This window comes from Ovis aries, chromosome 24 (genome assembly GCF_016772045.2).
Source record: "Ovis aries strain OAR_USU_Benz2616 breed Rambouillet chromosome 24, ARS-UI_Ramb_v3.0, whole genome shotgun sequence".
NCBI lineage: Eukaryota > Metazoa > Chordata > Mammalia > Artiodactyla > Bovidae > Ovis > Ovis aries.
In genome coordinates, this window is record NC_056077.1 from 1483317 (window position 1) to 1499665 (window position 16349).

General features: G+C 62.8%; 1 protein-coding gene across 5 annotated transcripts in view; it reads left to right on the forward strand.

The window, feature by feature from the left end:
• The window catches only part of CACNA1H (calcium voltage-gated channel subunit alpha1 H), a 56534-nt gene that overhangs the window by 19516 nt on the left and 20669 nt on the right, over positions 1-16349 (forward strand). For 4 of the 5 annotated variants that reach the window (XM_060405819.1, XM_060405820.1, XM_060405821.1 and 1 more), the window contains exons 2-6: positions 12161-12273; positions 12407-12540; positions 12987-13084; positions 15510-15669; positions 15981-16299. In XM_060405819.1, coding sequence (XP_060261802.1) covers positions 12161-12273; positions 12407-12540; positions 12987-13084; positions 15510-15669; positions 15981-16299 — 824 coding nt within the window. Of the gene's footprint in view, positions 1-2167; positions 2478-2650; positions 12274-12406; positions 12541-12986; positions 13085-15509; positions 15670-15980; positions 16300-16349 lie in introns of those variants that run through there. The other variant, XM_060405823.1, reaches the window with a different exon arrangement.

Sequence of the window (16349 nt, forward strand, 5' to 3'; positions counted from 1 at the left end):
GCGCTCGACCCCTGAGGCTGGGCTCCCGGAACCTGCCTAGGGCGTCAAAACACCTGTGTGGGCCCCCAGCTGCCGTCCCCACCCCGAGGACGGGCTCTGTCTTTACCCAGTGCCTGGGGGACTGATGAGGAAGGGGTGTGGCTCCTCTGGTGAAGGCTGGACTCTGGGGTCCCTGACCTTAGTCTTGAGCTGCCCTTCTGCTTTCCCCCACCCTAGGAGGGGGCCCGGCTGAGTCAGCCCTCGGGGTGGGAAGGCCTGACTGCACAGGGATGCCCCGGGTGCTGTGGGAGGGCAGGCCGCCCCTGGCAGGCGGGCGGGCGGGCAAGGCCTGGCCTTTCTCCATCTGTTTAATAAATGCCCGGTTGCCCAGCAACACTCATAGGGAAGCTGGGTTGCAGGGAGCCGCCCACGTAGGGTGAGGGCAAGGGGACAGTACCCCTTGTGAGCTGCTGGCCCATGTGCCTCCCGTCGGGGTGACTCGGTCTCTCCTGTGCAGAGATGTACATGCACGTGTAAGCCTGTTCCCACCACAGTGGCTGTGTGTCCCAGGTGTGAGCTGGGCCTTACTAACACACACAAGAGCTTGAGACCAGGTGTGCAAATGCCTGAAGAACTCCCCGCCTGGGCCCTGGCACTTGGGGGACGCGGGTCTGGGCGCAGGGGGAGGCCCTGCGGGGGGCCCCAGGTGTGCTCACTCCAGTCTCCTGTGGGAAGGAGCCCCCTGCAGCCAGCTTTCTGCAGACCCCGGGCCCCTTCTCTGGGGACAGCCTGCCGGCTGTGGGGGGCGGGGCGGGCCGCTCCAGGCTGCGTTCCCATGGAAGGAGCGAGCATTCCCCCGGGGTCGCTAATTCAGGCCGAGGGCAGCTGTGCAGTGGCGCGGAGGCGGTTATTTCTGGCCTGGAGAATTCCTGCCCAGAATGGGCCCCATGCTGGGCGGTCATCTTCCCGAGGGGCCCCTCCTGGCCCTGTGCCGCCTTGCCCTCCAAGGTTCAGGGCTGTGAGGAGTCCCCCAAGATTGGCAGAAGTGTGGCTGGAAGGAGGCCTCACCTGGGAAGGCTGGGCTTTCCCACCTGGGCCCAGGACAGAGCCAGCCGGGGCGGACCGTTCCGAGCCCTCTGCTGCTCCCCGCGGGAGCCAAGACCGAGCTGTGACAGAGAGCTCCGTCAGGAAAGCTGGAAATAAGGGAGGGGAATAGAGAAGGCTGGAAGGCTGGGGGATGGTTTGGGTGGCTTCACTTGCAGGCAGGAACATTCCTGGGTGGGGGCTATGGGCCACCAAGTGACTGGCGGTATCTCCACGAGGCTCTGTGGCCTACACATGCCGGCTTCTTGCGGGCATGGTGATCGGCGGTGGAGACCAGGCACTTTTTCACTCAGTTATACCTTGAAAAACATCCCAAATCAAGCTCTTTATTAGGAGCTGAAGGGAACCGTTAGCACTCTTCCTGATGAGAACAGTCTTCTGAACTGGGTGCTGGTGCCAGGAACTGTGGGCATGTGGTGTGGTTCTTTGGTGTCCTGCAGTCCTGGGGGGGGGGGGTTCTTCCTCCCGAGAAAGAGGAGTGCCAGGCCCCTCTCAAGACCACCTGCAAGATGCACACGTGGCAATGTGCACAAGCGTGTGTGTGTGTGTGCAAGAGTGCATGTGCGCGTGATGGTGTGTGTGTGCGTGAGCGTGTGTGTGCGTGAGGGGGTGTGTGTGCATGACGTGTGCGTGGTGGTGTGTTTGGTGGACAGAGGTGTGAGCATGTGTGTGCACAGACAGTCTTGCTTGGGTGCACACTGGGGTATGGACGGCTCGCAGGAACAGGCAGAGCACAGACGCGCACGTGCCTGGCACGTGTGTGCCAGGGGCACAGGCTCGCTCGTGCAGGGGTCTGGCTGCCCACTCCCGGCCCTGCCTGGCTGGAGGCGAGGGGCTGCCTCTGCTCCTGTCCTCCTCCGTGGCACTCGAGTGTGGACTGCCAGCGTGAGAACGGCGCTCTCCTGATGAGCTGAGAACTCTCACAGGCGGGGCGGGGGCGTCTGTGCCCCAAACTGCTCAGACCACGTTGCCTTTAAGACCCAGGGTCTGGGAGCCGGCCCACATCCTGTGGCCCCAGTTCGCAGGGGGCTGGGGGAGGGGTGCGGGGCAGACTAGAGTCAAAGCCGGCTTCCGGGGAGCCTCTAGACTCAGCTCGGGAAGCCTTTCGGGGCCGCCGGCACAGGGAGGGACTCTGAGGACACAAAGTTGGGTCCAGGGGGAGAAAGAACATTCCAGCAGCCTCAGCCGGCTGCTTGTGGGGCGATAAGCACCCATCACTGGGTTTGGTGGGGAGTGGGCTCGCAGGCCCCCAGGTGTCCAGGGACTCGCTCTCCCTGGGACAGCCCAGCACCCCCAGTACCCCCCGCGTGACCTTGAGCCTCGCTGAGAACAAACAGCTCCATGTTTGGCCGGCTCTCGCTCCCCACCCGCCGGCGGCCGACTGAGCAGACTGAGTGAGTCATACGGGCCCAGGCCGGGGCGGGGGCAGGGAGACCGGCCCCGTGCAGCGGGGTCTGAGCGGGCAGTCGGGGAGGCCAGTGGGCGCCATCCGGGCGCGGGGATAGGGAGAGCCCGCAGGTGCCCGCGGTCGGCTCCTGACCTAGACCCCTGCCCCATGTGACCACAGCAGGCCCCCAGGACGGAGCAGGAAGGAAACGGGGTACTGCCGCACCCCTGACGGCCAGGACACGTCCCGCCACCCTGATGTTGGGTGAGCGCGTCCAGGGAGCTCCAGACAGATGGGCAGACCTGTGGCTCCAAGGGGCACAGGTGACCTGTGGGGACTGGTGGCCACTTGTCCCCACAAACGTGGACAACTGGGCAACTTGGAGCTGCCCACAGAAGATGGTGCCCTGCCACATGCAGAGCCGCTGGGGGCAGGGAGGGGCCAGCGGGGCCTTTTTCTAACTTCACGTAAGCCTGCCTGTGCCCGGCGCCAAAACCACACACCGAGCTCCTCCCTGGTCTCGGGTCCCCCTCCTGCCCGCCCCACTTCTCAGACAGCAACAGGATCCTCTGGGCCCACCCGCTCCCCCAGTTAAAACTTGTGGAGCCTTCCTGTGGGGGAGACTGGGGGCAGCCCCTCCACCGCCCCTTACACCTGTCAGCAGCTTGTCGCCTTGGCAACAGCCTGAGGGAAAGAGTGGCTTCCTAAAATCATGGTTTCCAGTGGCGCCCTCCCCTGAGAGCCCCCCCAGACAACCCCCCTTGCTCTTCCCTGGCATCAGGACAGCTGTGCTCAAGCCCCACTCTGGGAGCCCTGTGGGCACCGTGTGCTCCTGCACTTTGTGGGGTTTCTCTCACCTCCCCCGAGTGACGTCTCCTGACGGCAGTGAGCTCGGGTCCCGGGCAGCCAGCTTTGCCCTGAGCCCTTGCGCGTGGGCCTTTGCTCCCCCTAGGCCCCAGGTCAGAGCCCCTCCATGCTGGATCACCACACCCTTGGAGACAGGCCCTGCCCCCATGTCCCTGCTGGCAGTGGCCTGGGCACCCCTTGGGAAAGGGGGCATTTGGCCTGGTGTGGCTGAGGGGTGTAGCTACATAAATGTCTGGGTCCCCTTGAGGGGCTTCCTCACCAAGGTTCCATTTTCAGCCTCCCAGCCTTGGCCACACCGGCCTTTCTCTGTCTGCAGCCCCGTGTGAGTGAGCACGTGCCGGGGGACCCACTCTGTCCCTCTGCCTGGAGGCCCCCAAGTCTATAGAGCATCCCACTCCTGGCTGGGCCCTGTCACCACAGTGGGAACCTTAATTAATGAATTACCTTGCTAATTAATTAATTACCCAAGAGTGCCTGTGGAAGAGGCATCTCCAGCCTCCAGGGAAGGTACATCTGCCTGGAGTTGGGGGGGCAGGCGCTGAATGGGGGCTGCAGGTGGAGGCCAGACCCCCAAGGGAGGGGCCAGAGCGCTCACTTTCAGGGGTCTGTTTCTGCCTAGACCCTCTGGCTGCACGTGGAGGCTGGCAGCTGAAAACTGGGCTGAAACTCACCCCACCCCAGGGGCAGGTGGGTCTACACAGGCCTCCGTCCACACCTTCTGCCTTCTCAGTGCTGCAGGGGGTCAGCCCCTGGCTCCCACGCTGCTGCATGCCAGAGTCCCTGCCAGGGCCCCGAGACCAGGGAGAAGACCCCTACCTGAGGGTCCAGCCCAAATCCCTGGAGGTGTGGGCGTCACTCACAGAGGGGAGGATCGGGGCCTTGAGGCTGTGGAGAGCGAGTCTGGGGGCCTGGAGCCTTGGACCCTGCTGGAACCTGAAGGCACACGAGGGGCCAGGCCTGGCTCTGGGGGTACCCGTGCCGAAGCCAGGGTGGATGCCATGTAGCATGGCCTGAGTGCCACGTGTGTGGCTGCTGCCCGGCCCTTGAAGGGCACGACCCATGCCCAGGGGCCCGGCTCTCATTTGGTGAGGCTCAGCCCCTGCCTGGTGGGTGTCACTGTATCCCCAGCCCATCTCACCCACACCCCCGAGCCGCTGAGGCCCTGGGAGCCATCACTGGGTACCCCGCCCAGCCCAGCCCCTCCCACGGGCCACACTGGCCTGCCCGGCATCTTCAAGGTGAAGTTCAGGTGCTGCAATACAGTCAGCACTCTTACAGCGAACGGTTTAGCAGCATTTAGCTCATTCATGGCCTGACCGACCACCACACCTGCCTAATTCTGGAGCTTTACCTCACCCCAAAGGGACCCCGCCCCCTCTGCCAGCCCCTGGCGCCCAGGGGGTCACTGCCTATGGATCTGCCAGTTCAGCACGTCTCGTAAACTAGATGGGATTGTACTAACGTGGCCCCAGTGTCTGGCCTTCCCCGCGTCCTGTGTTCAGGCTTGTCGGTGCGTGGTGGCGGGTGGTGGTGCTCCACTCCTTTCCATGGCCCAGTAACGGTCCGGTGCTCGGGTGGACCACGTGCTGCCTGTCCATTTATCTGGTGCATGTTGGGGTTGTCCCCGGTTTTCGGGTGCTGTGAATGCGTGTATGAGCATGTGCTAAGTCACTTGAGTGGTGCTCAACTCTTGCCGACCCCATGAACTGTAGCCCACCAGGCTCCTCTCTCTGTCCATGGAGCTCTCCAGGCAAGAACGCTGGAGTGGGTTGTCATGCCCTCCTCCAGGGGATCTTCCTGACCCACGGATCGAAACTGCATCTCCTGCAACATCTGCATTGCAGGCAGATTCTTTACCACGGAGCCACCAGGAAAACCCTGAATGCGTGTGTGTGTGTATGTATTAAGCTCCGGGTTTTGGGTCTTTTGGTGTGACCCTGGGCTGTGTGGGGACTCAGGTTAACACTCTGAGGAATTTCCAGACAGGAGCTCTTCATCTTCCTGCTTTCTGGGGGTCTAGAGTGGGGGCTGCACTTGGACAATGTCTGTGGGACCTGCCAGGAGCCCTCTGAGTTCCTTGTGGAGCTGGTGGTCCACAGACGGTGCTGCTGGCCAGCCTAGTCTCACCAGCATGCCAGCCCCTGGGTGGGGGCCACACTCATGGTGTGTGAGCCACCAGCCCTTCTGCGGGGACCCTGCCAGGGCAAGGCTGGCGAGGGAAGCCCCCCTTGTTAGTGACGTGTGTCTGCTTGGATGCCGGCGAGAGGAGGCTGCTCTGTCTGTGGCAACCTTGGGAGGTGCTGGTCACCAGCTGGGGGGCTGGGCGGGAGGCCTGTGGGCTCTGGCTGCCCCACAAACACTGGGCTAGGTGTGTCTGCTTGGGTGGGTGGCTGGGGAGCCAGGAGTGGGGACCCCTTCCAAGCCTCACTTAGCCGGCAGCCCTGTGGACTGCGGTGTCTGCACTTCCTAACACCCCAGCTTCGTCACTGCGCCAGCGACGCTTATGTTGTGTGTGGATCAGACTTCCCACGTGGGCCCAGCCCTCTTGCCTGCCTGCTGGTGCGCCTGCGCACGCGTTCTCTGTAACGGGGTTGCCCTGTTCCCCACCGCAGACTTTTCCCACTCAGCCGCACAGGACATGTTTGGAGCAGCTCACGCACCCGTCCGTGGTCTCAGGATCGCAGACACTGCTGTCGGGTGGGGCTCGGCCCCCTGCACCCGGACCGAGGACGTCAGGGCGCCTCGCCGCCGTAGCGGGTCCTGGAACAGAGCACTCAGTTCTGGACGCTGTGCTGCGCGGAGCGGGGCGGGCCCTGGGGTCTCCGTGCTGCCCTGAGCCCTGCCCACGGGATCTCCAGCGGACTCTGGGGAGGCGCGCTCCCTCCCAGGCCTCAGGGCCCAGGTCGTTCTTCCGTAGGGCAGGGCTTCCTCCCCCATGAATAAATATATGCTTTTCTTCTCCAGCAAATAGGAAGCGCAAGGTTGAGTGCTCCGGGACTGGAGGAGACAGAGATGAACGCCGGCTGCGTGGGCGGCGTGCAGCTACGGGAGGGGCAGGTGCAGAGCCTCGGGGAAGGGGTGGCCCTGGGGCAGGGAGGGGTTTCCCACCAGGGGCCGCCCACAGGCGATGCGTCTGTGGGCAGGTCCAGAGCCCCAGTAGCAGCCTGGTGTACACCCTTCAAGCTCGTCTTCAGCCGTCCATCTTCCTGCCCATTGGGGCAGCTCTTCCACACCAAATGGGACGGCCCGATGCTGGACCCTGGGGGCGGGGTTTGGAGGCCCGGCCATCTCCCGCTCCCCACCGCCGCAGGACAACCTTGAGGGCTGCCCTGCAGGGGTCTTTCTGCTAGGGGTCACAATCAGCTAGGGCCTGCTCTTGCATCTGTGTGTCCTGGACCCTGGTGTACTGGAATGACAAGGCTCCAGGGGCTGTCGTGGGTACCCGGCAGGCAGCAGGGAGGAGGTGGTCCTGGCGCGAGCAAGAGTGGCTTGGCCTGGGTGGTGGCCTCGGCCATGGTGAGGAGGGCACAGATGCTGACCCGGATGTCTGGTGTGGGCAGCTCTGGGCCACCCCACCGAGGGTTCCTTTTCCTGGTGCTGGAGCCCCTTTGCCTGGGCATGTGGACGTTCACGCAGGACAGTTGTGGGCTGGACCTAAGACGGTGAGTGAGCCCAGTAGATTGCTCTGGGGGCAGCCAGCTCAGGCTTTTTCATCCTCCTGGGAGCTTTGCATCTCTGTCCATGTGATATCAACGTGGCCTGTGGGGTCAGGGTTTGACCCCACATAACAGTCACACCCGGGGACCCCGCCCCACAGCCCTCAAGCCCTGTGTTCCCTGTCGGTTGGTGGCTTTGGGATCTGGAGCCAGGTCTCTGGGTGAGGATGCCCAGTTCTGCTGTCTGACCCCTGGTGATGGTGTCCCTCATCCTGACCCTCCCCCACAGACCCCGCCCTACATCCTCAGGTCCTTGGGGGAGGGGGGGGGATGGTGTCCCCTCCCTCTGCATGTCCCAGGTGGCAAGCGAGGGGCCTGTTCATCAGGATGAGGGACGGGTTGGGGGGATCTGGGTGACCATCCTCATCTGGAAAGTAGATATCATCACCGCTGCTGTACAGGTGGAGAGACAGGCTAAGAAAACGTGAGAGGTGGGTGGTGGTGGTCAGTCGCTCAGTCCTGTCTGACTCTTGGCAACCCCATGGACTGCAGCACACCAGACTGCTGTCCATCATCTCCTAGAGCTTGCTCAAACTCCTGTTCATTGAATCAGTGACGCCATCCATTTATCTCATCCCTGGTCATCCCCTTCTCCTCCTGCCCTAGTCTTTCCCAGCATTAGGGTCTTTTCAGTGAGTCGGCTCTTCGCCTCACGTGGCCAAAGTATTGGAGCTTCAGCCTCAGCATCAGTCCTTCCAATGAACCTTCAGGGTTGATTTCCTTTAGGATTGACTGGTCTGATCCGAGGCTAAAGAAGGGTGAGAGGTGGGTGGGGGTCATGAAGAGAACCTGGCGGTCAGGTTCTTGTCCCCAGACTCGTGGAACCAGCAGGCCTGGGTGGGCTGTGGGCAGCTGCATGATGCTGAGAATTTGGCTCAGGGGTCCAGGACCACACCATCCTGCACCACCCAGGCCTCAGGGACCCCCACCCCGTGCCAGGACTGTGGAGACCAGTGTTCCTGGTGATGGACGTGGTGTGTCAGTATCCCCATGGCATGGCTGCTGGCAGGGGGCTGGCCGCCCCTGGCGTGTGCTGATAGAGCCTCTCCTGACCTCCCCAAACCCCAGCTCCCCACCTTGCAGCATCCTAGCACCTTTGGGAGTCACCTTGCTCCCCGGTTGTCTTCCAAGCAGCCCTGGATGTGCTTTTCTTAACTAGCTGGGAGTCTGGGAATGAGAAGGGACATGGAGCTAGACATTCCGAAGTGGCTCCACAGAGCCCAGCCCTGGGTGAGCCCAGCCCCTCAGCCCTGAGCTCCCCAGATGTGGATGGTTCAGCACCATGGACAGCGGCTGCTGTCCACCTTGCCCTCCTCGCCCTCTGGGCCTGTCATTGGGTTTGTGTGGGGTGCTTTGCAGCCGTGGGCTGGGAGACCATGGAGCCGGCACCAAGAGTCTTCACGACAAGACTGAGTTCCTGCCCTGCACCGGCGGGGGGAGGCCAGGCTCATGGGCATGGCTGCGGGGGTGGGAAGGTGGTCCCCACCAAAGCTGCAGAGACAGAAAAAAGGGAGGAGCCAGGAGAAGGCTGATGCAGGGCCAGTGGATGCGAGGAGAGCTTCGAGACGGAGTGTGCGACCTGTGGGGTGGGGCGGGGGCAGGTTATGGCACTTGAGGGTGTCCCTGGATGGACCAGATCCCTGCCCCCTCTGCTGACTGGGTCTCCAGGCCTGGCTCTGGGTCCCTCTTCGAGCCTCTCTGAAAACCCATTTCTCATTGCAAGCCCCCAGCCTGGCTGTGGGACAGGCTTCCTCAGGGAGTGTCAGTCCAGGCCCCACCCTGCCCAGGCTGGACAGCAGGGCTCTGTCAGGCCAAGGCTCAGGGAGGGTCCGGGAGCATGGGTTAACAGGCTGGCTGCCTTTCTTTCAGCCTCCAGGCTTGGGCAGAACCTTCCTGGCTGTGGGGTACCTGAAAGACCCTTGCCCCCAGCTCCTCTGCATGTGACCAGGCCTCTTGCCGGGCTGGCGCAGCCATCTCTGCCCAGCCACACAGCCTGGCTTCCTTGAACCTGCAGTGGAAATTGACTCTGATTTGTAGAATTTGGTTCAAACCTACAGGATTTTAATTAAAACCCGGAAAATCCATCTGTGTAATTAAGCCTCCGGAAGTCAGCGGCTGTGAGATGAGAGTCCGGTTGGCACCGCCTGTCGTCAGCTGCCCACTGAGGTGTGACTCGGGGATGGCTGGCCTGGGGGGCTGATGGAGCCCCCCCTCCAGCGGGTCTCCTCTCTGGACTGGGCCAGGGGCACCCTGTGCATGGAGAGCCCTCCCTGGGCAGGGCGGCTTGCGTCTCCTGGGTGCACTTTGTACAAAGGCAGGACCCTGGGACCTCGTCCCTCACATGGTGTTTAGGTGGGGGTGGGGCGGGTGTATCAGGATGGTAACCACCAAGGGATGTGCTTGCGGGTATGGATGGGGGCCATATTGGCCAGGTAGGTCACCCCAGCCACATGGACCATGTCCCTGCTGCTCTCGTGAGCCTGTGCTCATCCCTCAGGGTCTCTGCGGCCATGGAAGCTGTCCTGAGCCCCTGGGGCAGGCCACAAGGTTGAGGAAGGCAGACGGGGCCGGCAAGGTCAGGAGAAGCTGAGGTTGAGAGGGTTGTCTATGGTTTGGGAAGGTATTGAGGTAGGACCGCAGCCAAGCTGGACTGTCTTTACAACTTGCTAGGGACCTGGCTTGAGGCACTGGCGGGGGACTGCGACCCCCAGTCCCAATAGCCCTTTGTGGGTCCTGGTCCAGACCAGCCTGGGGCTCCAGATGCGCACAGCACCGTCGAGCGCCAAGGTCCTCAGCTCTGCCCTATGGCAGCTCCAGGGTCTGGGTGACCTCAGAGTGAGAGTGGGTGCAGGCCCTGGAGGAATCAGGCTGGTGACATCAGTCTGAGAAGAGGGATGTGATGATGGTGGAAGATGGGAGGGGCTGAGGGCTCAGGGGTGGGCTGGGCCGGGCACCTTGCTGCTCCTGGAGCAGGATGTTCACCACGTGGGAGGCAGGGCCAGCCAGGCAGAAGCCCTTGGGGTAGCGGAAGAGCTAGGGGAATTGGGGCAGGGAAGGGGTGTCGCAGGAGCCCGGTGCGCAGTCCCCACACCCCTGCTGCCGGGGACGGGCAAACCAAGGGCGCAGGCTGCTCTGCACTGCCTCCCTACAGGGGTGGGGGTGGGAAGCCTGCAAGACCAAGGGTCCAGCCAGCTCTGGGGAGCATCTGACCATCACCTGCCAGGCCCAGGGCTGCCTGCTCACGGTGGCCCGCCATCACGGACCTGGGGGCTGGGCCCTCTGAGCTATCTTAGCGGGATGCTGATTTCTGTTTCTCTGCAGCCAGATCACAGCAGAGGCACTTGTTACTGCTGAACCCATTAAGTGTAATTATGGCGCTCTCAGCGGGAACGGGTAATTACATCGGTGGCCCAGTGCCACATTGCAAGGGGCACCGGGGACCAGGGGCTTCAGAGAGGCCACTGTTGGCCCTGTCCCTGCGGGGCACCAGGGGAGAAGGGTCTGCCTCTTCTCCCGGTGGGGCGGGCTGCCGGCTCCACAAAGGAAGGAGACAGACACAGCCCGGCCTTCTCCTGCCCATCCGCCTGAATGAACACACAGGCCCTGAACTTGCCCACGCCTTGTCCCTCCCTGACCCCGGTCACAGCATAGCCTCTGCCAGTGTGTCAGGTGACCTCAGGGTCAGAGACCCTCATAGGTGGGGCCACATGGACCCCAAGCCTAGCACCCACGTGCGGTGGGGCGCAGGGTGGGCAGTCAGGGCCCTGGGGACCGACCCACTTTGCGGAGCCAGGCCCTACTGCTTTGGTCACCTCGCTGAACTGTGCAATGCGCGCTCCCCCAACTGGCGGATACTGAGAGGGCACAGAGGGGCACCGAGGCTCCAGGGCACACAGCCTGCATGTGCTGCAGGCGGTCTGGCCCCTGTCGTCCTGCCCAGCCCCCTGGGCGCCTGGGGTGGGGCTAGGGGGCCCTGGTACCGAATTTCCCAGGCTGTCTTCCAACAGTGTTTTCCAAGTGCTGACTCTCTCTCTCTTTAGTAGGAGGCCCTTTCCACCCCACAGAGCTCGAGAAGGCTTCCCCGGTCCCCTGCTATCCACCCCAGGGTGGGACAGGCGGGCAGCCCCACAGGAAGCCTGCCCCGGGGGAGGAAGGGTGGTGGCTATGTGTCCTGGTGGGAGGGGGGTACAAGGAGTGCCCCAGGGCCCTCCCATCTGAGGGACACCTGCCTGCACGCACGGGCTTGGATAAAGCCCCACTGCCCCCGCCAGGGAACCCCCTTCTTCAGGCCTGGCACTGCTGGCCCACCACGTGGCTCCCTTATGGAGGAGCGGAGGGGGACCTTGAGGGGTGCACCGTGGCTTCTGTGGAGCCGAGGCGCCACCTGGTGGCCACTCTCAAGAATGTGCATCCTCATTGATGTGGCGGGTGGCCTTCCGTCCTGAGGGCCAGCAACCCTGCAGGTGATCAGGTTCACACAGCACGGGTTGATACAGCACTGGCTGCTGGCCAGGCGCCCTAATGTCCTGACTGGACACCCTCCTGCCAAAGGGAGAGTCTCCTGGGCGGGACCCTTCACGAGCCGACTGACTTGGGGGGTGGTCCTTACTCACCTGACCTTTGTCCGTGTCCCAGCCCCCTTCATCCAGTAGGTCCTCTGGGCCCAGGCACTGAGCTGGGCTAAAGTTCCCATCCCTCTTGCCTGTCGTCGTGGTTAGGGCAACCTCTGGGGTCACAGGAGGGACTCTTGCAGGGCCACGGAGAGGGTCTTTGAGGCTGCCTTTATGGCACCTGTAACAATCAGTGGGCATTTGTGGTACTTGGGGTCCCAGCTGGGCAGCAATGGTGATCCTGGCCACGGTTTAGGGAGCCTGGTGGAGGGGCAGTGGCGGGCCCCGCGCCTCGGTCCAGTGTCCTGCTGTACACGAGAGGTTGGCAGCGGTGTCCAGAGGCTGGTATTGGGGTCTGTCCCTCACTGCGCAGCTGATGGGCCGGGCACGAAAGGGGGAGATTTTGAGGATGTGGCCCTGTGGCGGCTGGGGGATGCTGGGGGCGCGTCCTGGGGCTGCTTAACTGCCACGTGGACCTTAACTCGGCACCTGCCCCACGTGGTTCGAGCACGTCAGCATGCTGGTCATCATGCTCAACTGCGTGACCCTGGGCATGTTCCGGCCCTGCGAGGACGTCGAGTGCCGCTCGGAGCGCTGCGGCATCCTGGAGGTGGGCGGGGTCGGAGGGGCGGGGCCTGGAGGTGGGCGTGGTCGGTGGGCGGAGTTGGGTGGGGGCGGAGCCGGTCACCGGCGCCGGGGCGTGTGAGGGGCGCAGGCCCCGCTCTCAGGCCCCCCTCCTGCAGGCCTTTGACGACTTCATCTTCGCCTTCTTCGCGGTGGAGATGGTCATCAAGATGATCGCCCTGGGGCTGTTTGGGCAGAAGTGCTACCTGGGCGACACGTGGAACAGGCTGGACTTCTTCATCGTCATGGCGGGGTACGGCCCCTCCCCCCGAGGGCCAGCCTGGAGCGACCCCGGTGCCTGGTCAGGCCCGTCTGGGAGCGGCCCCGGGGGCCCCAGGATGAGAGATGGGGAGGGGCACTCAGGCGGGACGGGGCCCAGGGAGTGCTTGGGGCGGGGTGCCCGGGGCGGGACCTATCCCGGATCCCTGTGTCACCACCAGGGACGGTGGGGCATACACGAGGTGTCCAGGGCGGCTTGTGAGCGGCGAGGATCGTCCAGTGCTGAGCCGAGGCTGTGCTTTCCCTACCTCTGGGCAGCCGGGCTGGGCGCACGGCATGGGGATCATGTCTCCAGCAAGTGCTCACCTCCTGGCCTCAGCCACCAGGGTACCCTGGAGAGAGCCGGGTGCCCGCTGGCCTAGCTCTGATCCCCTCTCCCAGCACCTGCCCCCACTGAGCATGCCCCTGCTGTGCCCCCAGTATGATGGAGTACTCCTTGGACGGACACAACGTGAGCCTCTCGGCCATCCGAACCGTGCGCGTACTGCGGCCCCTTCGTGCCATCAACCGTGTGCCCAGTAAGTGACCCCCACCGAGGGCTGGGGTAAGCGTGGCCAGACAGCCCTGCTGAGAGCTCCTGAGGCCCCACTGGGCACAAGACCCAGAGACTGTACCGCCTGTCTGGCTGCTGGGTGCTGGGGTCCCAGCCCAGACCACGGTGCAGGCCTCCTGCCACTTACACGGCAGCTGAGGGCTTGCCGCTGCTTTTAAGAGTGGCAGGGGGCAGGTGGGGACAGAGCAACCCTGTACCGAGCCGGGGTGTGATGGGCAGTCAGGATGAATGGTGGCCCCATGTCCCCCACGGCTGCTGAGTATCAGGGGCCATTCGGAACCTTAGACTCATCATCCACACAGCGTTTGGGGTCATGTCCTGGAGCCATGCAGGACATGGTGGGTTCCTTGTTTGGCCCGCCCCAGCAATCCTCCTGTGTGAGCCCTGCCAAGGGGCCTGGTGCTCAGGGAAGCATGGAGAAGCTTCTAGGCCGTTGTGTGGGTTTGGATGGTATGGCTTTGGAAGCTTATTTGGAAGGTGGTCTGTGCTGACCTTGGTCATGCCCACATGGGTCTGTGTGGGGGTCTCCGTGTCTTCAAAGTTTACAGTGTTCTGACTGAATTCAGCTGTTAGTTTTCCTGGGGTATAGTGAGGGGCATTCCCCACGTGACTGTCAAATGTGTGTACTCACGCATACAGGTGGGTCTCGTGTACCACCTTGGTGTGCACAGCCTTTCTGGCTGCCTATCTTGGGTCCTGGTGGCTTCAGCACCATGGCCCAAGGGATCAGGGCTTGTCCTGCAGCTCCTCCAAGAAGTATCCCCTGCAGGATGGGTCACTGTTTCCCCCTGAAGCTGTCAGCTCCACCAAAGAGCAGGAGGGTGAAGGGTTATGTTGTGGGACTCCTAGGCCTTCCATCTAGATGTCACTAGGCTCTACCGTCAGGGATCAGACAGGATTCAGATGCTGTGTGACCTTGGGCAAGTAACTGTGCCCCTCTGAGCCTTGGTTTACCCACTTGTGAACATAGTACCCCTCAAGGACGGCTCTGTGCCCAGCACCACCATACACTGGCTTCGTTCACCTGGGCCCCTTTCAGTGCCTGAAGTGACAGCACAGCCCCTTTCACAGCACAGATCACTTTTTAGGCCAAATGCTGTCTTCAGCCTGGTCTCCCTGTGGGGTCAGGCCCTGGTCCCAAACATGGTGCCTCCCCCACACTGGACCATGTTCCCCTCACTGCGAGCCCCCAGTGGGCATGGTCCAGGCTGCGTCTCACTCTGGCTGCCTTGGGTCTACTCTGAACCCTGGATCATCTTTGGCCTTGGAGCCAGTTGCGGTCTGGTGATGGTGGTGCTCTCGGACTTTGTCCCTGGTGAATCTTCCTCTCGGCCGTTTCTGAAACTGCAGTGCCCCTCCCAGCTGTGATTACTCCTGTAGCCCCAGGGGCCCCTCTGTCACCCAACAGCCCCTGGGCGCTCTCCAGGGGGCCTTGGCATCTGCCCCTGGCTCTGCCTGCACCCTTAGCCTGGCCCTTGCTTGTTTCTGGAAGTGAGACATGTGCTTGCTGAGGTCTGGGAGCAGGGCAGAGCCAGGACTAAGCGGAGGGCTGGTGGGGCTGGCTGACCCATTCCCTGGAGTGTTCACACACTCCATCACACCCAGGAGTGAGAGCTTCAAAACGCTCTCTCAAAAGCCGCCTCCTGGGACTTCCCTGGTGGTCCAGTGGGTCACTGTCTCCCCCTGAAGCTGTCAGCTCCACCAAAGAGCAGGAGGGTGAAGGGTTATGCTGTGGGACTTCACCTTCCAATGCAGGGCGTGTGAGTTCGAGCCCAGGTCTGCGGGTTAAGATGCCACATGCTCATGACCAAATGTCCAAAACATAACACAGATGCAGTATTGTAACAAATTCAATAAAGACTTTAAAAATGGTGCACATTAAAAAGAAAAAAATCTGTAAAAAAAAAAAAAAAAAAAAACTGCCTCCTGCCCTGGGGTGCACACAGCCCCTACCTCCCCTCCAGGGCTCTGCTTCACATGATTCCCATAGAGAGTGGGAAGAAACACTGGTCCCCAAACACAATGCCTGCTTCAAGACCCGTGCCTCCTGCATGCAGGAGGCAACCCAGAGTCTGAGCTGCTGGGGCTTCCCCAGGCTGCCGCTCCCATGACGAGCTTGGGGCTGCAGGACTCCTGAGCTGTCACGCTGGGAGCCTGTCTGGAAACTGTGTGGTCCGGCATTCGTGAGGAGCAAGGACCACCTACCCTGAGCCCTTCCAGTCGGTGGCCTTATTTACTGCCCTCCGTGGGGTCTGACAGAGTGTGCAGGGGCCTGGGTCGTGCCCCCTGCAGATGCCCACCTGTGAATGGCAGAGAGCTCAGGAGGGGCTGGGGCCTCAGGGATGCCCGGGAGGGCTCTGCTGCGCTGACCGGCTGCGTGATGCCTGCAGGCATGCGGATCCTGGTCACGCTGCTGCTGGACACACTGCCCATGCTCGGCAACGTCCTCCTGCTCTGCTTCTTTGTTTTCTTCATCTTCGGCATCGTGGGCGTCCAGCTTTGGGCCGGCCTGCTGCGCAACCGCTGCTTCCTGGACAGCACCTTCGCCAGGTGCGCAAGCCCTGCCCCTAATCCTCTCTTCCTGGGCCTACCTCTGGAGGCTCCACCCCAGCAGGCCCCTCCCTCCAGCCCCCGCCTCCGGAGGCTCCACCCCAACAGGCCCCTCCCTCGAGGCCCCGCCTCCGGAGGCTCCACCCCCAACAGGTTCCGCGCCCTCAGGTTCCTGCTCTCCAAGCCCGGTTCCCCCAGACACGACCTTCCGAGAGCGGCACCAGCGCTGGCGGACTTAGGTCTGCCTCTTACCTTTTGTTTTGTTTGTGTGTATACCTTTATGTGTGTCTGTCTCGCCGTCTCTCCTCCAGGAACAGCAACCTCAGCTTCCTGCGGCCGTACTACCAGCCGGAGGAGGGCGAGGAAAACCCGTTCATCTGCTCCTCCCGCCGGGACAACGGCATGCAGAAGTGCTCGCACATCCCCAGCCGCCGCGAGCTGCGCGTGGAGTGCACTCTGGGCTGGGAGGCCTACGGGCAGCCGCAGGCCGAGGGCGCAGGTGGCATGGGTCACCACACCTGCATCAACTGGAACCAGTACTACAACGTGTGCCGCTCGGGCGACTCCAACCCGCACAACGGGGCCATCAGCTTCGACAACATCGGCTACGCCTGGATCGCCATCTTCCAGGTGGGCTTCGGGTCTCCCCGGTGCCGCGCGCCCAGCGTGTAGGGCTGGGG